Source organism: Perna viridis, chromosome 2, assembly GCF_037379345.1.
Source record: "Perna viridis isolate PV_CMFRI_1.1 ecotype Kerala chromosome 2, ASM3737934v1, whole genome shotgun sequence".
NCBI classification, from domain to species: domain Eukaryota; kingdom Metazoa; phylum Mollusca; class Bivalvia; order Mytilida; family Mytilidae; genus Perna; species Perna viridis.
The window spans coordinates 6,691,913-6,708,728 of NC_142446.1; the positions used below are offsets into that span (position 1 = coordinate 6,691,913).

Sequence of the window (16,816 nt, forward strand, 5' to 3'; positions counted from 1 at the left end):
AGGATGTCACATATGTTGATGGACACCCAAGAAGGAAAGAGAGTACAAAGTTATATGTCACACATGCTCATGGACAACTCTAAAAGTAAAAGTGTGTAGGTCATAATGGTCATGATCTACTCTACAGGTTAGGAGGGTATCACAGACACCTTACAGGTAAGAGAACATATGTCACACATGCTAATGGACTATTTTGCAGGTAAGAGACGGGGTGGATCCAGGATTTGAGTTAAGGGGGAGCATTAATTGAATTAAATGCAGTGAAAAAATATTATTGGGGTTAAACTTATGGTAAAAAAAAATTGTTCTTACAGATTTGGGGGGGTGGGGGGCATACACCCAGTACGCCAGTCCTTGGATCCACGCCTGAGAGAGTATTTGTCACACATGGTAATGGATAACCCTGCAGGTAAGAGAGCATATGTCACACATGCTAATGGACTATTTTGCCGGTAAGAGAGTATTTGTCACACATGGTAATGGATAACCCTGCAGGTAAGAGAGCATATGTCACACATGCTAATGGACTATTTTGCCGGTAAGAGAGTATTTGTCACACATGGTCCTGTACAACCCTATAATAAACAAAAACTAACATTCAAGAAAAAATGACATTTTTTTCAGCTTTTGAGGTGATATGCTGGGTACACACCAATGAATCTGCACTTGTTAACATTGATTTTTTAAGATTATTTCACCAACAAAAAATATCAGAAATGATTACCATAGTGTAAGCAGAAAACAACAGAATTACACTTTTTAAAGGTAAAGCAGTAATACGACTTAGACCATAGAGCTATTTAAGGTAACCAGTAATACGACTTAGCCCATAGAGCTAGTTTAGGTAACCAGTAATACGACTTAGGCCGTAGAGCTAGTTAAGGTAACCAGTAATACGACTTAGACCGTAGAGCTAGTTAAGGTAACCAGTAATGCGACTTAGACCGTAGAGCTAGTTAAGGTAACCAGTAATACGACTTAGCCCGTAGAGCTAGTTAAGGTAACCAGTAATACGACTTAACCCGTAGAGCTAGTTAAGGTAACCAGTAATACGACTTAGACCGTAGAGCTAGTTTAGGTAACCGGTAATACGACTTAGACCGTAGAGCTAGTTAAGGTAACCGGTAATACGACTTAGGCCGTAGAGCTAGTTAAGGTAACCGGTAATCCGACTTAGGCCGTAGAGCTAGTTAAGGTAACCAGTAATACGACTTAGACCGTAGAGCTAGTTAAGGTAACCAGTAATACGACTTAGACCGTAGAGCTATTTAAGGTAAAGGAGAGGTATCACAATTTGTGCTGTATCTACTATAGTAATGATTTGGCATACTGAAAAAGCAAGTGTTGAGATTAGATTCAGTACAATTTTCAGTCAAAGGAAGAAGTATGTTTCTCATTTACAGACCTTTTGCATGTTACAGCTGAAACAATGATTCATACCATATTTAACCAACAAATGATATGTACACCCCATGCTTATCCAAATCTTTCTATGTATCTTTCTATGTTTAAAAGATATAATTCTTACAATAATTATAAGCCTTGATATGGGGCTTGAGTTTGTAGAGTTGTAGACATATTAAAACAGTGTTTCAATGGCAACTTTAAGAGGATGCAGCAAATGAATTACTTGCATCAGAAAGTCTAGACTGTCTGTAGAGAACAATCCTTAAAAAAATTCTGCAACCTCGTTTACAACTGGTCAAGAGGTTTCCAAGTCACTGAACCAAATGCAAAAGTTTACAGATGTTAGAAGAAAAATGTTAGCAGACAAACAACTGACAAGCAAAATGATGTCATCAGCCAACTGTAGCATTCAATGATAATAAGATAAAATAATGTCATCATGAGGTTGTGGAAAGTTGTCAAAGCCAAGGGGTGGTGTTGGGAATGGGCTCTCAATATCATTTTAAATGCCCATTTCAGCACATGTCTCAAACAGCCTCAGACAACTTAAGTCCAACTGGTGGAACTGGTCCGGCTGTTTCAACTGACTGGAGAAGGGGTGAAGGCAAGTCACTGGTGCCTTAAAACCAGACAGCCTCGGAAACCTTGGAGGGTAGCCCATCTAGGAGAAGGAAAACTCTGATCTAAAACCTCCGCTGCCTTGTGGCTACACCCTTCAACAGGGAAAGGCTTCAGGAGACAACCTCAAGGAAAATCCAGAACTAGGAATCTGTAACTTCCTTCCTGTACTTCCAGGATCAGAACTTCTGTTCAGAAGCTAGGGGTGAGGTAACCCCGACAGAAAACCTAGAGTGCTGAAGATGGTGGTGTTGGGTGACAGACCACAACACCACGCACAAATGGCCAAATGACACTTGAAACCATGAACAAACGATTTGGTGGTCTCGAAGGAGCCCAACCAATGCTACTGGAGGTACATTAGTTTTGTCTTGTGGAGTCAGGGGACAAACAAGGAGAGCTACTGACCATAGAAAGATCAAATTGAAAAGAAAAGAGTGACCACATATTAACATCATGCAGTAGAATGCAGAAGGGGTATCAAACAAGAGAGAACTTCAACACTTTCTTCATGAAAACAATGTGAAAATCAACTGTATTGAAGAAACACATCTGCAAGAGGACAAACCTTTTAAGATCAGAGGATACCAAGTCTTCAGGAGTGATAGAAAGGTAAGAAAGAAAGGTGGTGTAATGACTCTTGTAAGAAACAAACTTAATGCCTTAGAGACAAAAAAGTTTATGGAGGAAGCAGAATACATTAAAATCAAAGCAACTATTGAGAAAAGCTTGTATAACATCATTAACTTCTACTGTCCCAATGATAAGAAACTGTCACTAGATACCATAGAAATACCAGACAGTTCATTCCTCACAGTAGGTGATTTCAACAATCAATCATACAGTTGGGGATATAATACCATGGACAAATGAGGAAAGACCATAGAAGACTGGCAGGATGAAAACCACCTTATCCTAGTCAACAATGCCACTGACGCGCCTACTTTTTATTCTCATCGATGGCATACAACCACCACACCAGATCTAGCTTTCTGTACTGACGATATACACCAAAAAATCAGTAGAAAGGTATGTGACCAGCTAGGAGGCAGTGATCATCGACCTGTCATGACATCCATTGCAGAAACATCTGAGTATGCTCAGCTACCAAGATGGAATTACAAGAAGGCAAATTGGAGTATGTTTCAAGCTAGAACAAATGAACTTACAAGGGACATAGAAATGGAGGGAAAGAATATTAACAATGTGGTGAGGCATTCAACACTGTTGTGTTAAAGGTAGCAAAGGAAAATATACCAAGAGGTATAAGAAAGGACTACAAGCCATACTGGTTCAGTGAGATACAGGCAACAAACGAGGCACTCACAAGGGAAAGGGTTGATGCAGAACTAAATCCCAGTCAGGAAAATAATATCAAACTCCAAAAGTGCAAGGCCAAACATCTAAGAACAAAGATTGAATGCCAAAGGAAAGGGTGGAGAGAGAAAACATCATCTATGGATATGGAAAAAGATACAAAAAACTTTGGAATTTGACAAAAGCACTGAATGATGAGGGAAGCAAAGGTGAAAAGATCATGCTAGAAATTGAAGGAGAAATAGCCATAGGGAAAGCGGTAGCAAATGAATTTGCTAAAGGCTATGAGAAAGAAAGCAACACTGATATACCACCATCACGGAAAAAAGAAGTAAGAACTGAATGAGAGAAAGATCAAAGGTGCCAACACATGAACTTATGCAGAGAGATATCACCATGTTTGAGATGAAGGCAGCCATCAGAAAAATGAAAATGAAAAAGGAACCAGGTCCAGATAACATCACCAATGAAATTCTTCGACACCTTGGCATCTTAGCATTAACAACTTTGCTAGAGATTCTCAACCTGAGCTGGAGACAAGGTCAAGTCCCTCAATGTTGGAAAGAAGCCGTAATGATGCCAATACTGAAGAGGGGGAAAGAACAACTCGAAAGCCTCAAGCTACTGCCCAATTAGCCTAACAAGCAGTTGCTGCAAATTAATGGAGCGTATAATCAACAAGTGCCTACAGACATACTTGGAATCGGAGAACATTCTTGGTCATGAACAAGCTGGTTTTAGACAGTACAAGAGCACAGAAGATCAAGACAATACATCTATCTCAAGGAGTCGAGGATGCATTTCCATCAAAGAAAGTAACGATAGCTGTCTTTGTAGATCTTCAGAGAGCATTTGACAAAGTTTGGAAAGATGGCCTTCCTGTTAAACTTCTTAGATTTGGAGTAAGTGGAAGAATGTACAAATGGACCAACTCATATCTGTACAATAGAAGGGCAGTACTCGTAGATGGGAAGCATGGCCGAAAAATACTTCTAAAACAGGGTGTACCACAGGGAGGAGTATTGCCACCAACTCTCTTCATATATTAATGACCTAGTTCTAAAACTACCAAATGGTGTACAATCAGCACTCTATGCAGATGATCTTGTCCTCTGGTGCTCTGAAGAGTATGCAACTACTGCAAGGTACAAGATACAAACAGCATTAGATATGGTAGTCAAATGGGCCAATGAGTGGTGTGTTACCATCAATAGAGAGAAAACAACAGCAACCCTCTTTATACTCTCACCTAAAACCCAATCTGTCAAACTGACCATGGATGACATCCATATCAAAATGGAAGATCAGGAAACATACCTTGGTCTAACCTTCGATAAAAGACTTACATGGAAACAGCATATAATGACAGCAGAAGCCAAAGCCAGACAAAAACGAAACATCATGAGAAAACTTGCTGATACAAACTGGGGTGCTCATGAGAAAGTTTTGAAATCTGTCTACGAGGGAAATGTACACCCACATCTAGAATATGGCTCTAGTGCTTGGATGACAGCAGCTAAGTCTCACCGTCAGACTCTAGATAAAGTCCAGAATCAGGCACTCCGCATCATCACAGGAGCCATGAAATCAACACCTATTGCTAGTATGGAGGAAATTACAAACATACAACCATTAAGTAAGAGAAGAGAATGTAAAGCTATGATACAGGCCACCAAATATCAATGCTTACAAAACCACCCAATGAATGAGAGACTGAAACAACTATCCTCAGGCGGACTTATAAGATCCAGCTGCACTCTAGAAACAAGAGCATTGCAAAGAAAACACCAAGAACATCTACCTAAGCATGTCAAACCTATAGATTTTAAAATGAATGACAATCTATGTGCAGAGAAGGAGGACAATGTAACCATTCAGACAACAGTTCCGTTACTTAGTGCCAAAGATGAACAAACATTGTCAGAAAAACTGTATCAATGAGCATGCTGGAAGAAGAGTAACCATCAGAATTGTGGGCAAGAGTTTACACAGACGGTTCAGCCACAAATGCAACAACAAAAGGAGGGGCCAGTATTTACATAGAATACCCAAATGGAGTACAACAGTCAATGGCAATACCAACAAGATTACATAGCTCCAACTACAAGGCTGAAGAAGAAGCACTCATCCATGCAGCAAATTACATCAAGGAAACTGCAGAAAATATGCAAGTAGTATTCCTAACAGATGCCCTCTCCGTAATACAAGCACTAACCAACAACAAACTACCACAACTTGAAAGAGCTATTTATTCCATCAAGAGCCTTAAAACTGTCATACAGTGGATACCTTCACATTGTGGAATCAATGGAAATGAAAAAGCAAATAAGCTAGCAAAGGAAGGTTCTCAACAACAGCAAGATGAAAATCCTGTCTGCTACACAGAAATGAAGACCATCATCAAGTCTCTGCACAATACCCCTCAGAAGCTACCATCAACTAAAAAGATTTCAGCAAACCACAATCTTCAGGCTCAGGACAGAACACAACAGACTCAACCAATATCTGTACAGAGTTTTGAAGGTCATACCATCACCTATGTGTCCTTGTGGAGAAGCAGACCACAATACAGAACACTTTCTGCAGATGCGCAAGTTACACCAGGCACAGAGAGAGAAGATATGGGATAAACCAACCCCCATTACAGAGAAACTGTATGGACCTGTGGAAGACCTACAGAAGATGGCCAGATTTGTTGAGGAGACTGGCATTCAAGTGTAATGGTGAACAACAACAAGAAGAAGAATGTCATCAGCCAACTGTAACATTCAATGATAATAAGACAAAATGAAAACGATTTGAGTAATCAAGATATTTACAGTACTTAGCATGACAGTCTTAACACCTGTCATTGATCAATGTACAAGATAATACCAAATATGCCCACAGGACATGGATACTCCTGCCAATGCTAAAATGCAAAGGAACATTAGAAATAGATATGGCCAGGAGCAAGAACTTTTCAATAAGTTGTTGTGCGACCAAGCTAAATAGTTTCCATCAAGCTAAAACTGCTTACAAAATATCAAAGAGTTCCAATGAAGAGTTGCTGAGATTTTTGTAAAGAAATATTTATCAAACCCTAAATAATGAAAAAAGAAACTGGCATAAATAGGCAATTAGTGTGGGACTGAGGTTAAAGCTTCCCACCAATCCAGCTAAAGCAACAAAAAATATGAAGCCCTAAAAATTCAAACAAAAGGCTCCCAGGTGCCTGAATCACTCACCATGTTAAATTTTTGCCTTTCAAGGGCAACAACTCTAACAACGAGTTATCCAACAATTTTGGATCCATGCAGACTTTGGTAGGACTTATTATAAGGATCATTTCATCAATTGAAAGTTTCATTCTAACTATTATAGTTTTCAAGATATTGGGTGAAAACTGCTAAAAATGTAATTTTTTGCCTTTCAAGGGCTATAACTCCAACATGGGTCAACAGTTTTTCACCAACATTTAACCATAGATAGATCTCATCATGCTGAATACTTTTACCCTGTGTCTGAATTTGGTTAAACTTAACGGTTTTGGAGATATATGTAAACATCTGCTGTCTGACCCCTATGTTCTATTTTTAGTAATGGTGGCCATGTTTTTTTAACAGATCAAACTCCAAACGGTCATTTCGTTAAGGATACCCTAAAAAACCAAAAAGACTTTCAACTTTCATTGAGTTCCGTTTCGCTGTTTCTGAGAAGAAAATTTTTGAAATAACATAAAAAAAATGTCAAAAAAGGGCAATAACTCCAACATGGGTCAACAGACTTTCACCAAAAATTGACCACTGATAGATCTCATCATGCTGAATACTTTAATTCATGTCAGAATATGTTTTAACATGTAAAATACTTAATTTGGATCATCTCCTTTAGAGCCCACTGACAGTAATTTTATTCCTTCATCTACATATGATACCTTATCTCCCAATAAAATTTCATCAAAATCCCTTGTGGTTTAGGAGGAGTTGGGCTACAAGAAATATGGATAAACAGATGGACAAACAGATAGACAGGGTGATTCCTATATACTCCCCAAACTTTGTTTGCATGCACTTATGTATTGTATACTAGTACTCATTTTGTGGCATTGTAATTTACCTCTGTAATTTGTTTATTTTTTTGTGAGGGCCTCAGGGAAGATTAGTTCTTAACCTTTTAAAATAAAGTAAAGTATTAGTATTACTTCTTGCTAAAATTTAAGAGTTTGTATATAACCTCCACGATAACATTCTATCTTTATTTAACTCAAAGTGATCATAGTAAGATTTACACACTCAACATGAACACAATCTTGACACAATATAAGGCAACTGCATTGTGTTTATTTGTTTCCAATGTGTGTTGCATTTTACCTTTCCTTAATTTCAATATCTATACATTTAAATGTAAATCCTTGTGCACTCTTTTGAAGAAGAAGTGACATGTTAAAAAAACAAGAGGCTCACAGGAGCCTGAATCATTCACCTGGTTAAAGTTTGTCTTTCAAGGGCAAAAAATTTAACAAGGAGTTGTCCAACAATTTTGACTCAAGAAGACTTTGGATGGACTATCATAAGGATCATATCAGTGATTGAAAGATTTTTCATCTTTCAAGGGCAATAACTCTTACAAGGAGTTGCCTGACAACTTTGATCCCTGAAGACTTTTGAAGGCCTTATAATAAGGGTCATTTCAGCAATTGAAACAATTTAGCTAAACCTAATGGTTTTGGAGATGCATGCAAGAAACTACTGTCTGACCCCTTTGTTCTATTTTTAGTAATGGTGGCCATGTTTTTCAACGGATCAAAAATCCCCACATCAGTTCTATAGGATACCACAAGGAACATTCATACCAAGTTTGGTTCCAATCGGTCAAATAGTGTCAGAGGATAAGATTTTTTAAAGAAATATCATTAAAAATATCAAAAAAATGTGGAAAAAGGGCAATAATACCAACATGGTTTAACAGATTAAATATGACAATTTGACCTCAGATAGATCTCATCATACTGAACACTTTCACCCTATGTCAAAATTTGGCTAAACTTTACAGTTTTGGAGATATATGCAAAAAACTATTGTCTAACCCCTATGTTCTATTTTAGTAATGGCGGCCATGTTTTTCGACAGATCAAAACTCCTCAGATCAGTTCTATGCAGTATACCCTAATGAACATTCATACCAAGTTTGGTTTCAATTGGTCAAGTAGAGTCAGAGGAGAAGAGTTCTGAAAAATTGTTAACTACGACGGACGACGACAGACGCCAAGTGATGGCAATTGCTCGCATGGCCTTTGGACAGGTAAGCTAAAAATACAATACTACTACATTGTGCAGCTTCCATAAATGTGAGTTTTGTGAATGTTAATTGACCAAATAGAATCAAAACTTATTCAATAATTATGAACCATATGTGGACAGTAGTTGGAAGTCATTTTATACATCATCTCTGATTTCTGAGAAGTTGACTTGAAAAGAGAAATTGTCAACAGTCACCAAGTGAAAGCATAAGCTCATATGGATGTTTCCTTCAGGTAAAAAGTATAAGTATTGGTTTGTATAACCTAATTATATAATTTTAATAGTGAGGAGTATACCTTTTAGAAACTGTCACTGACTTTATCAGTTTACCTAAAATACTAAGTTCAAGGAGCTAATGGTGAATCATGTGTAAAGATGATTTATCATTCCTACAAATTTCAGTTAAAATGGACACCTAAAATGTAAAACTATAATATCACTGAACTTGAAGAAATATATAACATTACTTTTTGGTGAGATTAATATAATGAAATGATTTTCAATGAATGTGTTGCATTCCCAAACAATCACATCAGAACTGGCTGTGCTATTAGTAAGAACTCAGTATACTTACCATGAGCAAGTGGGGCTAAACATATATTGGATTCATATCATTTCATACATTTCTAGAAATTTAGACTTACTGAAAAGAACAGCTTACTATGTCTTCCAAAGCTGTATATATTAATAAATAGAAAGTGGTGCACTAACAGCCATCTTTGAATCAATAAAAAGTTTCTAGAAAATTTGATGTCTTGATCTATGAAGACGTGAAATGGAGATCATGGAGTAACTACTTTTCTGTACGTGTTTATAATTTTGTTTTTGGACCAGCTGAAGCCTGCCACCTGGTGTGAGGGTTTCCTCTTCGTTTATTAAAGATCCATGGGTGGCCTTGACCTGACATTTTTCATCCTGACTGGGTTGTTGTCTCATCATATTCACCATATCAATTCTCGTAATATTAAACTATACCACCCTTAATTGTTGAGCTGCACTTTTATCAGACTTAATTAAGGTATTTTTATAAGGTAAAGGATTATTTACTACGTAAGAATTGTAATGACAAGGACTAAACACACACTGTCACTTTATCAAATTTGAGCAACACAAAATAGAAAGCCATATTATAATTTATGACCCTTGTTTTTTCTCTACCTCAGATTATTAAATCTTTATTATTTTTGAATTGACTTTTATATCATACAAAGAATATTAGTAACCAAGCAAAGACAAAAACATATTAACAAATAAAGCCAAGAAGTTGCATGAGATGCTGATACCTCACACTTATTAGTAAGGAAGTTGTTTCCTGAACATAAATAATAATTGTAGATATTGAATCTATTTTCGATGAGTGATTTATGTCTAAACATGGCTTCATGAGGAAGTTTTTATTTGAAATGAATATTTGATTAATACAAAGTGTACTTAAATAGTGTAGCTAAAATTTTACAAGAATGAATGATAAATGAGTTAGGTACATAGATCATAATTTAGATTTATAATGTTTTGATCAATAAATTGAGAATCATATATCTAATTTAGAGACAACTGACAAAATGCAATTATATTTGTAGATGTATTCATTTATTTGTAGCTAAATAAAACTGTTTAATCTTTTTCCATGACCTTAGTACCTTCTCAATATTGATATAGTTCAAAGTTTACTTACAGCTGGGTGATGATATTCTACTTCTAATTGTCTTTTGATTCAACACTTTTTCTGAAAATGATAACAGTATGTAAGCAGTACAAAGCATTGACCAACAAGTTGAACTCTAGCATAGAACTTTTGTTACAATGACTCATAAACCTAAGAATAATGCATCACTTACAATAATTCACATTCAAGGTACAAGATCCCATAAAATAGCTTGTTTCAAAGTCTACCCTGCAAAAGATTTAAAACAGAATTTCAAAAGGAACACATTGACATCTGAGTCATAAAAATCAAATAAAAAAAACTTTCCTATCAATACTAATGATAGCACCCATTATCCCCCTTTTAGGCCCTTGTTTTAACCCTTACCATGCGGGAACTATATATACATATGTATATGGTCATGGGCTGTTTTCCAATCTTTGGGTTCTGGCAAATTTATTTTTCACTTTGGAAACCATAATTTCATTTCATATGTAAGCAGAGTGAATGTACTTCGAAGTGAGGCTATTTATACAGAGTTTGATAAAAAATAAGGACTTGACAGCTGAACAAGAGGTCATGAGTTAAGAAGGCCACAAATGTTGTGATTTTTTTTAGGGTAGGGCTCAATTCTCGGCCTGTAACAACAACAGAATGGATCCATAGTGCTTCATTTCACCTGGTTTCTATAGAATAATGATGTCTCTCACCACTCCCACCCACAATGTCAACCCCATATACTAACCAATTCCGGTTTTAGGCCAATCAGAGGCGAAGATTTGCAAAAAAAAACTAATTTTTTCTCATTAGTGACCTCTCTGGAGACCCCCGACCTTCCACTTATGACTGTAATGAACAATGTTTGGTTTAAATTACCATCAGAGGGAACAACTTTTAGAAATTGCACTTCACACACTGTCTTAAGCCTGGTGAGCACCACATCCGATGAAAAATGACAAAAAATTACCAAGCATGACCATTTTCAGACAACAGACCCATATTCCTGTGCATGCCCACTGACCCACCACTTCCTCATCCCATTCACCCCACCCTGTGATCACCAACCTTTATCTTATATGAAACAATCAGCATCAGCATTATGATGCAATTAATTTGCATATAATTTGCATAAGTTTGCAAAATATCGAAATCTAGACATTTTTTTCAAACAATTCAATATGGTGAGAGTTAAGAAGGGGTGAGGCAAAGACATCAAGACAGCCAAAATTAGATAAATTGGATAAATTTAACTTACTTTAAACACTAAACAATACCTACCATGAGGATGGAATGACAACACTAAACACTACTTGCAATGAGGATGGAATGACAACACTAAACACTACTTGCAATGAGGATGGATGACTATACTAAACACTATCTGCAATGAGGATGGAATGACGACACTAAACACCACCTGCAATGAGGATGGAATGACAACACTAAACACTACCTGCAATGAAGATGGAATGACAACAATTAAACACTACCTGCAATGAGGATGGAATGACTACATTAAACACTACCTGCAATGAGGATGGAATAACAACACTAAACACTACCTGCAATGAGGATGAAATGACAACACTTAAATAATACCAGCAATGAGGATGGAATGACAACACTAAACACTACCTGCAATGAGGATGGAATGACAACACTAAACACTACTTGCAATGAGGATGGAATGACAACACTTAAATAATACCTGCAATGATGATGGTGTGCCAATGTCTGGCAGCTATGTTTGGTACATCATGCAAAGATCCAAATACTGGTCTGGGGTAGGCAGTACATAAATTGTTAGGACCTTTTCCTTCATATCTGGCACCAAGACGACCATTCTCACCATTACCCCATGAATAAATTTCATTATCTGGAAATGTGATTAAATGCATTAAAATATCATTGTAGTTGTGATATAAAGAAACTGTTATCATTGAGCACCATCTGTGGTATAACTTTCTATCACCACCAGTTTTATCACAACAATCTTATAGGTATATATATATATCAAATATTACAGACCAACTTGTTATCACAATGATACAAATGATGCAAAATCACAATAAATTGATTCACAGGATGCAGCTTGATAGGGCCCCAATGGTTGAACCATGAACAGTTTGGGCAAGTATAGACGCAACATTCAAGCTTAGTACAGCTCAAACTTAGAATGTGATTAAATGGTAAATACAGTACAAGTTTCTGACACAGAACGAAAGTATTCAAAGAACTTTTTAAAAAATGCAATTAAGCATTTCCCCAGTCAAATTAAAAGCCAATCTCGCAGCTCCTAGTTTTCTGTTATGTCGCATGTGAGATCATTTCACACACGACATAGCAGAAAACCGGAAGCTTCAAGATTGGCTTTTAATTAGATTGGCATTTTCCTAATTTCACCCAATATCCACACAATGAAAAATAAACATGTCAAAGAATACCCAGAATTTAGTTTTTGTTAGGCCACATGAGATAAAACATTGATATTCTGATCTTATCAAAGAACACCTAGAATTTTATTTTTTGTGGTTATTATTAGACCTTTGTCTGAGCTAACTGGATTAAAATTCCTAGTTACAGTATTCAAAATTGTGTTAGATTATAAGCATACAGTAATAATAATCTTGCTTCATATACATCTACATATGATGCCTAAACTTCCTATGATGTTTCATCAAAAGCCATTGAATAGTTAATGCTAGATGGATAAGCTACATGGACATAGTGATTCCTGTACATCTCAAAATTTTGATTGTGGAGAATCAGTGATGGATCCTGAGATTACTAATGAGAGGAGTGAAAACTATGGCCAAGAAAATGTGAAACATTAATGCATCACTTCCCTGGATCACTCTATGACAGCATACCTGGTAATAAAAAGTCCTTATTGACTATTACATTGAACTGGTCTTAATTACATTTGTAAGGTAGCTCATCTGGTTATAGAAATTGAAAAATCACTAAGTTTCTGTGTACACGGTATGCAATATTTATATCAATATAATACATTTGTATTGATATAAGTAAATCCTTTTTTTACAATTAGCACTCTTTCTTCGATGTTAGAATATGCTTACTTTACTTCAACCAAAAATGATAGACATGTTCAAAATATGTGACTATAAAATGTAAGATCTATAAATAGATTACTGTAGTAATTTCTGTGCCTTGTGTATTTCCATCTATTGTTACAGATTTGAACACTTGGTCCAAAATCCAAAAATCAATTTACAGGGTTAGATTCGAAGGACTCCAACTTGTTTTTCCCTGGACATAGGAAAATGCCTTTTTTAAAGGCATTTTTTGGTCCCTAATTTATAAATGGTGCATGCCACATTCCCCAAATTCAATCTAGGCCTTCCTTTCATAGTATGGCACTTTGTGGTACATTTTCAAAGAAATAAACTTACATTTACTCAAGTTATTGTCCAGACATCATGAAAATGCTTGTTTCTGGTCCCTTTCTAGCTCCTAATTCCCAAATAGTTCAAGTTACAACCCCTAAAATCAATGCCAGGCTTCCTTTCCTGGTGTGACACCTTGTAGTATAATTTCATAAAGACCTATACACTTATTCTAAGTTATTGTAATGAAGTGTCTAAGGAGAGTGAAGACAAGAACAGCATGATACCATTGTATGACCACAATTTTTTATTGTGGTTGTATAAAAATGTGCATAATGTCATTTAAATCATTGTTGTACATCCCTTTTATGACATAATGTATTAAATTATCATATTAACAATAAAAGTTTTCAACATTAATAGTTTCTGAACTTTTGTCACCATAGCTGAACTACACATCTCCAAATAGCAGCATTTTTATCTAATAACATCTAATTACATATTCCCCATATCTCCTTTTTAATTCATAAATCAGAATAAGGGTTTTTGTATATAAAAAACAGCTGACTTTTTTTTGTTCTAATTTGAACAACTGGAATGGCAACAATTGTTTTGGCACATAAAGAAATTTCATGCAATATTTTAATATGACATCCGAAATATAATTCATTTAGATATTCTGTTTAGTACTATTAGAAGAGGAACTTCAGAGGAAAAAAACATATCATAACAGATATTAAGTAATTGTGACAGGATTCAGTAAACCTTTGTCAAGCAAAAGAGTCAAATACTGCTTCACAAAATAGAAAGCTTCGCTGAGCGCAGCAAGAACAGTTGGGGCAAGTGTAGACACAATATTAATTTTGACACACTATGTTGCACAAAATTTTAAATTCAATTGAAAATGTTCAAAATCAGACCAAAAATTAAAACAAATTTTTTCGGGTGAAGCCCCTTTGACCCCTTATATCTCGAAAACCATAAGAGATATCTGAAATCAGATTGAAAATTGCAGGCAGGGATTTTAAAGAGGAGTCTAATAAATAAAATTTCGAAAATAGACTAAAAATAAATGTTGAATTTTTTGGGTGTTGCCCAACTTTGACCCCCTCTAACTTGACAACAGTTCAAAACACATAAAATATACTAATACATTTGTTTACCACAATTTATTAATGAACACAATAAAAAAAAATAATTAAAATCAGAAAAAAAAAAACAATCCACAAAGGTTTTAATACAACACCTATTTTACACTTTTTGGCCCCTTATTCTAAAGTGGTTGGAGCTACAAAGTCCAAATTCAATAGAAACCTTCTTTTAGGGGTTAATTCATATAAAAAATATCAGAACAATTTGCCTACCACAACTTAAGTTATTGCACAGAAATCAAGTGTCCCCAGACGCCAAATGGGAAATAACATTCACGACTGCAAATTTTTGGGGTCATATAAAATTATCCTATGTGATATTAAACACACTCCAATAATAGAAAACAACTGTTAACTGTTTTGAACATTTTATAACAAACCACTAGTGGCAGCAACAGTATAGCCATTTCCACATGCAACATTTATCACTTGTTTTCCTGTCAGCTCTCCTCCGACCTTTACCACAGTCAACCTTTTCTTGTAATCTCCAACTCCTAGTTGTCCATACTTGTTTGATCCAAAAGTTAATAGGTAACCATACACTAATAATAAAAACACCAAAAGTTAATAGGCAGCCATACACTGATAATAAAAACACCAAAAGTTAATAGGTAACCATACACTGATAATAAAAACACCAAAAGTTAACAGGTAACCATACACTGATAATAAAAACACCAAAAGTTAACAGGTAACCATACACTGATAATAAAAACACCAAAAGTTAATAGGTAACCATACACTGATAATAAAAACACCAGAAGTTAACAGGTAACCATACACTGATAATAAAAACACCAAAAGTTAACAGGTAACCATACACTGATAATAAAAACACCAAAAGTTAACAGGTAACCATACACTGATAATAAAAACACCAGAAGTTAACAGGTAACCATACACTGATAATAAATACACCAAAAGTTAACAGGTAACCATACACTGATAATAAAAACACCAAAAGTTAACACACCAGAAGTTAACAGGTAACCATACACTGATAATAAAAACACCAGAAGTTAATAGGCAACAATACACCGATAATAAAAACACCAAAAGTTAATAGGTAACCATACACTGATGATTAAGACACCAAAAGTTAAAAGGTAACCATACACTGATAATTAAGACACCAAAAGTTAATAGGTAACCATACACTGATAATTAAGACACCAAAAGTTAATAGGTAACCATACACTGATAATTAAGACACCAAAAGTTAATAGGTAACCATACACTGGTAATAAAAACACCAAAAGTTAATAGGTAACCATACACTGGTGATTAAGACACCAAAAGTTAATAGGTAACCATACACTGATAATTAAGACACCTTATGATAGTATATGGTTTATGTTTCTAGTTGTATTTATCGGTACCATATGTAATTACAGGTCAGTGAATTTATAGTCAATACTAGCAGCTCTGGCAGCCTGAATCACTCACCTGGAAAACTTAAAATCATGTCATCATTTGATCGTTTAAAGTCTAAATAGCCATCTTGTTTAACCAAGCAGAACCCAACTTATAAGATGTTCAATGGCAACTCTGAAAGGCCTCAGCTACCAGCTAAGGCATCAGAGCAACACAAAAAGTGGATCGTTGTAGAGGGCATTGAGGTCATCAACCCTATTATTGGCTTAGTAAAAGCAAAGATATAGGCCAAAATGGCCACCTGAGCCACTCAAAAAGTACATTGTTTGTAGAGGGCATTCAGGTCATTAACCCTGTCAAGTTTCAAAACATTGGTATCTGTGGTTTCAGAGGAGTTGATGGTCAATCAGAAGCTTAAATGACTATTGGCAGCCATCTTGTCTAATCAAGCGGAATCAAAAGTGAATCTCTTGAAGAGGCTCTTGCATATATCATTTTTGCCGTTTAGTTAAAATTGGTCGAGGGGTTTTCATGTAGTTGAGCACAATGTGAAACATTTATGGACAACAGATGCAAAGTTATGGCATAAGCTCACTGGGACCTTTGGAAATTATTCATGACCCTTATATCACATGTCATTTCAATTTTTTATCAATATTTGTGTGTAAGGATATA

The 16,816-nt window shown here is 35.7% G+C and overlaps 1 protein-coding gene across 5 annotated transcripts in view; it reads right to left on the reverse strand.

Moving 5' to 3' along the window:
• The window catches only part of LOC148623475 (serine/threonine-protein kinase Nek9-like), a 78,681-nt gene that overhangs the window by 13,267 nt on the left and 48,598 nt on the right, over positions 1–16,816 (reverse strand). For 3 of the 5 annotated variants that reach the window (XM_088565285.1, XM_088565283.1, XM_088565287.1), the window contains 4 exons: positions 15,148–15,309; positions 11,978–12,145; positions 10,300–10,350; positions 9,199–9,213 (listed from right to left, as the gene is read on the reverse strand). In XM_088565285.1, the coding sequence (XP_088421411.1) occupies positions 9,199–9,213; positions 10,300–10,350; positions 11,978–12,145; positions 15,148–15,309 (396 nt within the window). The remainder of the gene's footprint in view (positions 1–9,198; positions 9,214–10,299; positions 10,351–11,977; positions 12,146–15,147; positions 15,310–16,816) is intronic. The other 2 variants (XM_088565286.1, XM_088565284.1) reach the window with 1 other exon arrangement.